The sequence below is a fragment of the Marmota marmota genome, unplaced genomic scaffold (assembly GCF_001458135.2).
Source record: "Marmota marmota marmota unplaced genomic scaffold, marMar, whole genome shotgun sequence".
Lineage (NCBI taxonomy): Eukaryota > Metazoa > Chordata > Mammalia > Rodentia > Sciuridae > Marmota > Marmota marmota.
The window spans coordinates 148,602-159,190 of NW_026004731.1; the positions used below are offsets into that span (position 1 = coordinate 148,602).

The 10,589-nt window shown below is 40.1% G+C and overlaps 1 protein-coding gene across 2 annotated transcripts in view; it reads right to left on the bottom strand.

Moving 5' to 3' along the window:
- The window catches only part of LOC107160606 (T-cell surface glycoprotein CD1b-like), a 29,631-nt gene extending 19,929 nt beyond the window's left edge, over positions 1 to 9,702 (bottom strand). Inside the window, exons 1-6 of one of the 2 annotated variants that reach the window (XM_015507273.2) lie at positions 9,409 to 9,701; positions 8,846 to 9,112; positions 7,940 to 8,212; positions 7,467 to 7,745; positions 7,142 to 7,235; positions 4,979 to 6,510 (exon numbers count right to left, since the gene is read on the bottom strand). In XM_015507273.2, coding sequence (XP_015362759.2) covers positions 6,489 to 6,510; positions 7,142 to 7,235; positions 7,467 to 7,745; positions 7,940 to 8,212; positions 8,846 to 9,112; positions 9,409 to 9,649 — 1,176 coding nt within the window. In that variant the 5' untranslated portion in view covers positions 9,650 to 9,701 and the 3' untranslated portion in view covers positions 4,979 to 6,488. Of the gene's footprint in view, positions 1 to 4,978; positions 6,511 to 7,141; positions 7,236 to 7,466; positions 7,746 to 7,939; positions 8,213 to 8,845; positions 9,113 to 9,408 lie in introns of those variants that run through there. The other variant, XM_015507274.2, reaches the window with a different exon arrangement.
- Between the last annotated feature and the right edge of the window lie 887 nt (positions 9,703 to 10,589).

Here is a 10,589-nt window from a genome sequence, read left to right on the forward strand (position 1 = left end):
ACACTTGGCTCATATCTCCCTTTTGCTATATTAAAGTCTATAGGGTTTGCAGTTATGTACCTTTTATCTGATAAGGAACGTCTGTTATCTCATCTTGACAAAGATTTATCCATTTGTGTAAGTTTCAAAGATCCAACTTTTGACTTTTTTGGTTCTTTATATGATCATATCATTTTCTTTATTTTTTTCTTCTTTCTACCTCTTTTAATGTGCTTTTCTAGTTTTTATTTTTTGATGTAGATTCATACGTATCTTATTTTCACAGTTATTTTTTTCACATTTGCTTTAAAAGCTAAATGTTTTCTGTAAGCGGGGCTTTAGTCGAAGTCAGAATGTGTGAAGTGCTACACGTGGTCCACGTGGCCTTTGTTGTTTCGATTTTCTAATTGTCCATTTCTTTCTTTTCCTTTCTTTCTCTTTTCTGTTTCTTATTCTTTATTTCTTTCTTTCTTTCTTTTTTTTTTTTTTTAGTACCAGGGGTTGAACCCAGGAGAACTTTAACTCTGATCCACATTCCCAGCTCCACCCGCTTTTTAAAAAATTTTGAGACAGGGTCTTCCTAATTTACTGAGGGACTCATTAACTTGCTGAGGCTGGCTTTGAACTTGTGATCCTCCAGTTTCAGACTCCTGAATGGCTGGGATTATAGGACTGTGTCACCACATCCAGCATTTTGTAATACATTAATTATTTAGAATATGTAATTCTGAATTTCCAGATAAAGGAGCCGTTTCTGTTTACTTTTTTAATCACTAATTCAGCTTTATTCCACTGTGTCAGAAAAATGTTTTGTATGTTTTCAGCCTTTTGAAATTTGTACATACTGTTTTACAGACAAACTTCATTTTCAGTATAAATGTTCCATGTTTAGTTCAAAAGAATATACATTTTTCTCTTGTTAAAAAGTTGGATTGTAAATATATCAATTAGGACATTTTTATTAATTTGCTATTTATAACAGATGAAGATATCAAGTGCTTTATTTTTTTCATTTTAACCTTTTAATGTAGACAGTTATATTAAATAGAGTTTATTTTATTTTTCCTTTTTATTATTATGACATAAACTTATATATTTATTGGGTATAGTGTGATATTTCAAAAAATATATGCAATGTACACTGACAAAAATCAAGAAAACTAGCATTTATCTCTCCTTTCCATTTCATCATGTTGTGAAACTTCAAGTGCCTCTCTTATAGTTCTTTATAAAATATAGAAAGGCTATGGTGAACAAAAGTCATCCTACTTTGCTATAAAACACTAGAACTTTATTCTCATATCTAAGTTTTTGTGCTTATTGTTCATCTTCTTGCCATTCTCCCTTTTCAAGATGATAGCCTAATTTGTTTGAAATCGCCTTTTCATAGATTACAAAAACCACAGCATTCAGGCTGCAGTGTGAATGTCATGGGATCCTTTCAGCCAAATCTATACCAAAAATCAGAAGGAAAAGGAGTAGATTGGAAATATTTGAAAAATCCAGAGAATGGACAGGAAGAGTCCATTTATTTGTAAAGGTACAAAAAGGAGGTTTCTGGTGTTAGAGATTACTGTCAATTAAAAAAAAAAATCTAAGTGCTTTGCATCAGGATAAAAGAAAAGATGCCTTGAGGGGCATCTCAAAAACCTGCAAGACTCCCTTCCCACGATAGTTGCATCAGAGATGCAGAAATATAAATTTGTTTCAAATATTTCAAGGCTGAATCATCTCAGGAAAGCACCCCACAGTAACCAATGTGCCTCCAAACATTTTGGGATTTATTCCCCCCTACCCAACTAGGAAAAGACTCCATGATCAGTGCAACCATTGTTCAAGTGGTGCCAGGTGTGGCTTATGTCTGTGGCAGACCTTGGCATTACTGTGTGAGGCTCATTTGGAAGACATGCAGAATGCAAGGCTTATGGAGTCATGTGGAGTTTCATTAGTATTTCAGTGGAATATCTGGAGTCCTGACAGTGTGTCCTAGGGTCAGAGTCCCAGCTAGGAGCACCTAGCTGGGCAATGTGTAATGGAAACATGAAAACATGGATGTAAAACTGCAGTTGAAACCCAAGAAAGGTCATGGTACCCACAATGTGAAATGCCTGCTAAGGAGAGGTACAGGCACCAGGCAGAGCCAGCCAGGAAGCTGCCTATGTGCTGTAATAAGCAAGGCCCTGGGGACAGGGCTTCCCAAGACCTTGGCAGCCCACATTCTACCCTAGTGCTCTGTGTGTCAGACAGGGAAATTTCGAATTTCATGGTTGCCCCACTTGGTTTCAGTCTTTCTCTGAGATTATCCCTATTATTATTTTCTTATCTTACCCTTTTCAAATAGAAATTTTTGATCTGTGCCTGCCTCACATTGTATCCTGGAAGTATGTAACATTTATAAAAAACAGGGACTCACGTTAAATGTGCCTTGACTCTCAGAGGAGAGTTTGGACTTTGTTGAGCAACGTGGGCACATTTGACTTTGGGACTTTGGTGATGGAATGAGTGAATTTTGCTTTGTGAGATGTATAAACCTTGGGGATCAGGGACAAAATCTATGGCTTGAATATGGATGTTTTCCCTGAAAAGACCACATGTTACAGGCTTGGTCCCCAGGTTGGGTCAATTAGCTCACTTAGAAGGTGCTATTGCTCTTCAGGAGGTAGGGCTTTATAGGAGATTCTTTATTAACTGGGGGTGTGTCCCAAGGTTGAACAAGGGACCCAGGCACATACTTGGCCTCTGTTTTTTCTCTCCCCCACCCTCTCTACTTCCTGGCCCATGATGTGAAATGTTTGCTATGACATAACATTGGCTTGTGACACCCTCACAGTCTCACAGAAGCCTAAAGCACTGAAATTGCCCAATTGTGACTTGGAGCGCCCAGAACTATGAGCTAAATAACCTCTTTACCCTTTATAAATGTCTTGGGCATTTCACTTTAAAGGTAGACTGAATTATACAATAATCAAACAAAAAACGTTAACTTTCAAGTATCCATAGTGTTCTATTTTCGATAATGCACATGAGTCCAGCCCACAAAACAGCCATACATGCCCCCATATTTGAATTCTCAAGACTGACATGGTTGGGCTCAATGAGGAACCTAACACAAGTGCATGATGACTGCAGGGATTCTTTTAAGGGCTCTCTGGGATTTATCACTACAACACACTACTCTTCTCCATCTACAATACCCATATTATGATTTTTATATTCAATAACTAAAGATTATTGTTACTTCAATCCTTGCACTATTAGTGAAGTAAACAGTAGGATGGAGTGGCCCATGAACCTATTTGCTCACGAGCAGAAGTACTACTATTCTGGTAATTGTAGGCAAGACAGGTGACAACTCAACAGGTTCAAGAAGCTATACCATGTGAAATATTTGAGTAACAGAATACTGAATTTCATCCTCTAAATTTTCATTCCTAGTCAATTCAACATGATGAGTATTTGTTTAAAATTTAATATTCTCTTTCTACTACTTCACTTCAGGATTTTAAAATTCTTCATATTTTTTAGTTTAAAATCATAGAGCATATGCCTAGTTCCTGTGGTACACACGTCCCTGTTCTAATACTGACTGAAAAAGTCCTAAGTTTCTCTTTTTTCCAAAATGTTACTGAAAAGTAAGAACTGAAACAAGAACAATATAAGAAGTGAGAAAAGATGAATCCTAACCAATTTTACTGACTTTTAAATACCACTGGACTTTTACTTATGGGAATGGTAGATTGTGTTATTTATGCTAAGCTAATCTCCAGAGTACAACTAGTCATAGACTGAAAAATTCTACCTGATGACATCTGAGAGCTATTAACACAGTGAGGAATTAGAGGGCTACAAGCCAGGAAAGGAAAGAAGTCTTGCAAGGCTTGCAAGCCCAGGGTCTGGAACCACATTTCCTTTACCTACAGACACCTACAAACTCTAAAGACACAAGGGGCTGAGCAGAACATTTCACAGGCTTGTGGGGCCAGGGAACAAAAGTTAGGATTCTGTGGGTGCAGAGGAAGAGAAGTCCTGGTAAACACCACAGGCTTTGGTTTGCAATTCTAAAGACTACATCGTCAATCTCTCTACCCCAGGATAAAGTAAATCATAAATAGGAAAAAAGAAAATGGAGCATCCGTGGCTAAAAATCCAGATTTGAATATTGTATTACTGATCTGATTCAGATCAACAAGCATTGCTAGTCCTGAACTCTGTGAAGTAGAGTAATAAAAAGGATAAATGAATCAAAGTCAATTAGAGTAATAAAAAGGATAGATGAACCAAAGTCAATTATTGTGTGCAAAATTTATTCTGAAAGTTAAATTTATGTGTGCTGTAAATTCAAATATATAACAACCACAGAACACAGGAAGTGGTAAAAGGATAGTAAAATATTCCAAAGTAACTCAATTAGCAAAGTGGTAAATTATTAACTAAGGTTAAGTTGTAATGTTTAGGATTATGGGAAGGTTTATAGAATAGCCAACAAAGGAAGAGTAGAAGATCATCAAACCAAGTTAATAATTGGGAAGGTGGTGTAAGTAAAAAGATTTGCTCTAAAAGAGGTAGAAAACAGGAAAGAGAAAGAGGCAGGAAGAATGAAGCAATATGAAAATAGCAGATTGAGCTATAAATACAAATCTAGTAGTAAATTATATTAAAATAAATATCCTGAATATTTAAATGACAAATACTATGAAAGTGAGTAGGAAATGACTTAGTATTATCTGTATTGTATTCACAAGAGAAGTATAAGAAATGAAACTAAAGAGAAGGCTTAGAGTTAAGAAGATGGAAAAACTCATAAATGAAAACACTAACCCTGAGGTACCCAATCAGGCCCTACCAAGTCCTGAAAACACCACCTCACTGGCACGGAAACATTAAAAGAAGAAACACATCATAAGGAAGATGTAGCATTTGTAAATATTTAGGCATTGATAGGATATTCTCTAAAATACGAAGCCAACAATATTATATTAAAAAAGAGATTAAAAATGTATAATTTTGGTGGAGAATTTTATTCACATACCTGTGTGAATGATAGAAAAAGCAAATTGCTGAATATGTATTAGATATGCACAACACAATTAATAGACATGACCTAACTGATGTATTTAGAATTCAACTTTTTAACACCAGAACCAGAATTCTCTTCCAATAAACATGAACACTTCTATTGAAAATGATGTTTATTTATGAAACAATATGAGCAAATTTCAGAGTGAAAACTCACAAAATATTATTGCTGATACAATAGCAATGATATTCCTGGCAAATCCCCACACTACCTGAAATTTCAGAAATATAATTTCTAAATAACATGTTCATAATGAAAAATTAGAAAATATATTGGACTGACCAAGATGACACAGTACTTCAAGCCTCCTGACATGCACTAAAGCCCTGTTTCAATAGAATTCTTAGACTTTAAATACAGTAAATATGGGAGAATAAATTACTTAACAATTTTCACCAAGAAATTAGAACAATGAATGCAAATTAATCCTCAAAGAAGTACAAGGAAAAAAATTGCATGATTTGGATGAGTTGTACAAAATATTTGAAACTTATCAAATATGAAGAAAAAGAAAATTCCAAATATACAATAAAGAAGAGCTAGAAACATTCTCAAAAACTGGCCACAAATCCCAGCTTGGGAGGTTGAGGCAGGAGGATCACAAGTTCAAAGGCAGAGTCATCAACTTAACCAGGCGCTTAGGTAATTGAGGAAGACCCTGTCTCAAAAAATGGGGGTAAGGGTGCAGGGGATGTGACTCAGTGTTTAAAGCATCCCTGAGTTCATTCCCTGGTGGGGGAAAAAAAGAAAAAGAAAAACTGGCCACTAAATTTAATGCTTTTCTATTAAAAACAAAACAAAACAAAACAAAAAAAAACTCCCAACACATGACTGCACTGGTGAATTCCACTAAATCTACACAAATAATGCAAACAAAAGTAGGCACATACAAATTGTCCCACACACTGGGGGGGGGGAACCACAACCATTTTCATTTCATTTTATTTAGTCAAAAAATCCTTAATACCAATATGTAATAAGAACAATGAAAAAATTAGATGAACATAAACAGATGTAAAATCCACAACAAAGCATTGTAAAAGTGAATCCATGTGTATATATTACATGCAAAACAAGTGGGTTACAGAGGCATAATTTTGTTTTGCCATTTCAAGTTCATTAAGTGTGAGGCATATATTAACGGAATAAAAATTCTTAAAATTCCTATTAAATTCATAGTATGTTCTTAATGAATGATGAAGTTCGGGAGGAGTACTACGTTTGATAGCATCTCCAAATAAATTCACAGTTCTTAATTGTTTTTCTGCTTGTATATAAATTGTGACTATCTTACAAACGATGGGGAAAATGCTTTGATCAACATCAATGATTACTTGATAAAATGTAATAAGGTTGACTCCTGGGATGACATCCTAAGTTTCTAGATTTCTTGGCACTTATTCCGAATGGGAGAGAAGACATGAATGAGAGCTCACTGGATGTCCTGATACGACCTGTCAAGAAAGCCAGAACAAGTTGTGTCTAAGACATGTGTGTATGTCCTCACTTATAGGAGAACTATTCACCATAGCCAAAAGTGGAAATGGTCCAACATCCAGTAATGAATAAATGGCTAAAAAAATGTGGTGTGTACTTATGGAATGAAATGTTATACCACCTAAAGAAAGAAGGGAATTCTGATAGGCTACAACAAAACTGAATACTTATTGCTAAGTGAGATAAATCAGTCACAAATGACAATTACTATATGCTTCCAATTATGGGAGTTACACAAGGTCGTCAAATTCATAGAGATGGAAAGTGAAGGGGCCACAAACAAGTTGCGGGACAGGGAACAGAGAAGCGTTTCTGAGTGCAAAGTGAGTTTCCACTATGCGGAAGAGAAAGGTTTGGGAGAAGGATGAAGGTGGTGGATGCAAAGTATGGAAATGCATTTAACACGCTTAGAAATGGTAACGATGGTACATCTTGTGTGATTTTTACTGCAATTTTTAAAATTTAAGCAGGTAGCAGGAGTGAAGAGGAAGTTCAGGTGGAAAGAAGGAGGTTTTGTGCTACAGGTAGATGACAGGAGAAAACAGTGGGAGTACCCACAGAGAAGGAAGACTAAGGAAATAAACTCACCTGCGCCTCCAGAACCACAATGCAAGCCCCAGAAAAATGAGCGCACAGGACACTATAATTGCCAAAATGACCAAGCCAATGGAGAGGGGGTGTCCTGTGAATGGGGAGAGAGCACAGGGAATAATGTCCCTTCAAGTCCCGTACATTCACCCCTTACCTTCCCTTTCGTAACTCCATAGCATCCATTCTCTAAAGTCCCTTTGTCCACTCTTCTCTCCTGCTCCCTGTCCCCAGCCCCCCCACCAACCATTCTCTTTTCCCCTCAACCTTCCAATCCTCCCTCTGTGCTTGAGCACCACCTCCCCCATCTGCACCCCTTTCTCACCCCAGTGGAGGATGAGGTCCTGCCCTCCTAGGCTGCTGTGCTTCACCCTGCAGGCCAGGCCAGCTGTGTCCCCAGATGCCACATCCAGGGTTGCTTGGAGATACCATGTCCCATCTGCATTGGGCAGGAAGTCACTTCTCTGGGTTCCCTCCTGCTCCTGCTCACCTCGCATCCACATCACCCACATGTGTTTGGGGTAGAAGCCAGAGACATGGCACACCAGCAGCATGCGGTCAGGCCCAGGACTGGGACCACTGGACAGCCAGGCCTCAGGCTTCACTGGGACAGGAAAGGGAAGGAAGGAAGGGTGTCACATTATGACACTAACCCAGAGCACAGGGACCCATACACCCACTTCTATCTCTACTCATTTGGAAATGAAAACAGTGACCCATGAAGCCCCCCTTCTTCTTTGGGTACACTCCTACTCCTGGGCTGAAGAGGCAGGGACAGTGACACCCAGCAGGACCTACCTTGCCTCTGCAGGTCTGCCTTCCCTGCTTCCAGGACGCTCAGGAGATATTGGGGGCAGGTTTCTAACAGCAGCTTGTCCACTGTTTCGCAGATACCTTTGTACTTCGTGATCACTGTGCAGAATTTCTGTGCCCTGAGGTCACCTTCTGTGGAGGGCCAGCCTGTCTTGAAGCTCAGAAAATCCATTCCTTTTAAAGACCCCCTCAGGAAGCCCATGATGGTTCCCCCTGAGCGCACCTCACAGCCTGCTAAGCCCTGGATCTCAAAAGGGTCTGTGCAGAAGGAAAACAGAAAAGTTACTGAGTAGCAAACATGAAAGAAAGGGATGTGGGGAGGACCCAGGATAGTTGATTCTGGGTGAGGAAAAAAAATCTGGAAAGTGAAATGAAGAGCCTAAATAATCATACCATTTGGAGATTTTCAGGAGGAAAGCACTGAGGACAAGTATGAATATTGTGAACAGGGTAAGCATCTGTGTAAAGTAGACCTTGGGTACAGGAGAGGGGAGAGACAGAGGGTAAGGAAGAGTGTCAAGCAGTCCCCAGCACAGCTTTCAAAGGAAACCAGAGCTTCACATGGAGAGGAGAAGGCTGAATGGATGGATAGGAAGAGGAGGCACACTTTATGTCTCTCAGGACAAAGAGGAAAGGAAGGAGCAAGTATCACAGGAGACATACCTGGGGCTGGTCACAGAGCAGACCTATCATATCTAGCAGAAACAGATGCACAGGCAGCAAGATATGAAATATTTTGTGGAGGTGTGGAGTCCGAGAAGGAGCCTACTCTAAGAGGTGTGTGCATGCACCTGGGTGAAGAAAGGAGGATGGGGAAGGAGCAGAGGGAGCAGTCCTTTGGAGCTGGAGCTAAAGTCCCTAACATCCCCCAGGTGTGAGGACGGAACTTACACTCCAACTGGAACTCACTGACATGATCTTGCACTTCACTGGTGAAAACAGAGAAGTAGACTCGGAAGATCTCCTCCAGCATCAGAATGGCCTCATCACTGAAGTTGCCCTTGGCCCAGGGTTTTAGGAAGATGGCAGTGCCTGCCTCACTATCCCAGCCATGAATCTGCAGATCTTCCAACCAGCCTGAGGCTTGGTTCTGTGACCAGGTGCTGTTGACAAAGGATGAGATTTGGATGGCGTGGAATGAGGTCGGCCCCTGGGAGGCTGTGAAGAAAGGAAGGAAAGATAATGAAGAGAAAGGGAGAAGCAGGAGGGAAAGAGAAAGCATGTGTACTGAAAAGATGCAGGAACAGAGATCCCAGGGTCTGCAGATGCACATCGCCTGACACATTTGAGAGCCCCAGGGCCTCAGGCTGCAGCCCCACCTCCAGCAGGTGGATCAGGGCTGGAGTCAGGAGGGGTCAGGACCTCAGCATCCAGGTGCACCTGGGCAAGTGCAGCCTGGTTTCTACCAGGCCCTCCAACACTGGACGATCAGGAGTCGCCAGTGTTAGTCTTACCTTCCTGATTGCCACCACCTGGGAAGAGAACTGCTAGCAACACAAGTAGCAGGAGCAGCATTTCACTGAGAGAGGACCTCTGACTCTCAGCTGGTGTTTGATCTCTCATTTCTGAAACCCTGTATGTCAGCACTTGGTAGTGACTTCCTCTCTTCCAACTGACAGATCTCTTCCTTATACCAATTGATTGGAGAAGAAGTGTGCCTCCCTCAGTCCTTGGGACTCCTACTCCACCTCTCATTTCCTCCTGTCACCCTGACTTCTAGCCTTACTGTCACCTCCCTGCCTTTCCGCTTCTCTCCAGGTCCACAGCTTCCTTGAGCTAAGCTCAGAAAAACCCCTAAGTGATTTTGAGAGTTCGCTTCATCTGCCTATTTGTAAGTCTGTAAATTGAGGAAGTAACAGTAAGGAATTTCTCAGTTGCCCCTGTGCTGGGAAGGACCCTTCTGGTTTATCCACCCAACTCAGCCTCTCTCCTTTCCATGTCCCTGTCTCTGGGAATGTCATTATTCCTTCCCTGAATTAGCAGTGTCTCCCTTTCCCTGTGCCATCCTCCTTGTCTGGTCGCCCTAGTTCACATTCATATTTCTGATGTTCTATTTTCATATCTTGACTCCAACTTTGTCAACCTCTTTGAATTTCCCACTGTATCTGTAAAATCAGCCAGTCTACCAGAGTCTTGGGAGGGAAAAAAAAAATCAATAGACATAATATACAACAATTAGACCAGAAACCTGAAAAATGAAGACAAAGACAAACATCTCTCTTATTTTATCTTCCTTTTTTTATTCACCAAACAGAATACAAAGAAATGAACATGAAACCACTGAAAAAAATCTCTCAAGTAAATATGTCATTCAAGTAAAAGATCAGTCAAGTAAAACTTTCATGAAAACCTACAACAGAAACAGCAGAATGATGGGAGTTCCAGCATAGAGCACACCTGGCTCAGTGAGGCTGGGGAGGCTTTCTCTGTTACAGTGTCCCTTCAGGGTTTCTTATTATTGTTTGTTTTTCAACTGCACACACTCCAGTCCTTGCTTGGGTTCTTTTTTTTTTGTTAGTTGTATTTGGACACAATATGTTTATTTTATTTATTTTTACGTGGTGCTGAGGATCCAACCCAGGGTCCCACATTTGCTAAGCGAGCACTCTACCACTGAGCCCCAACCCCAGCCCCT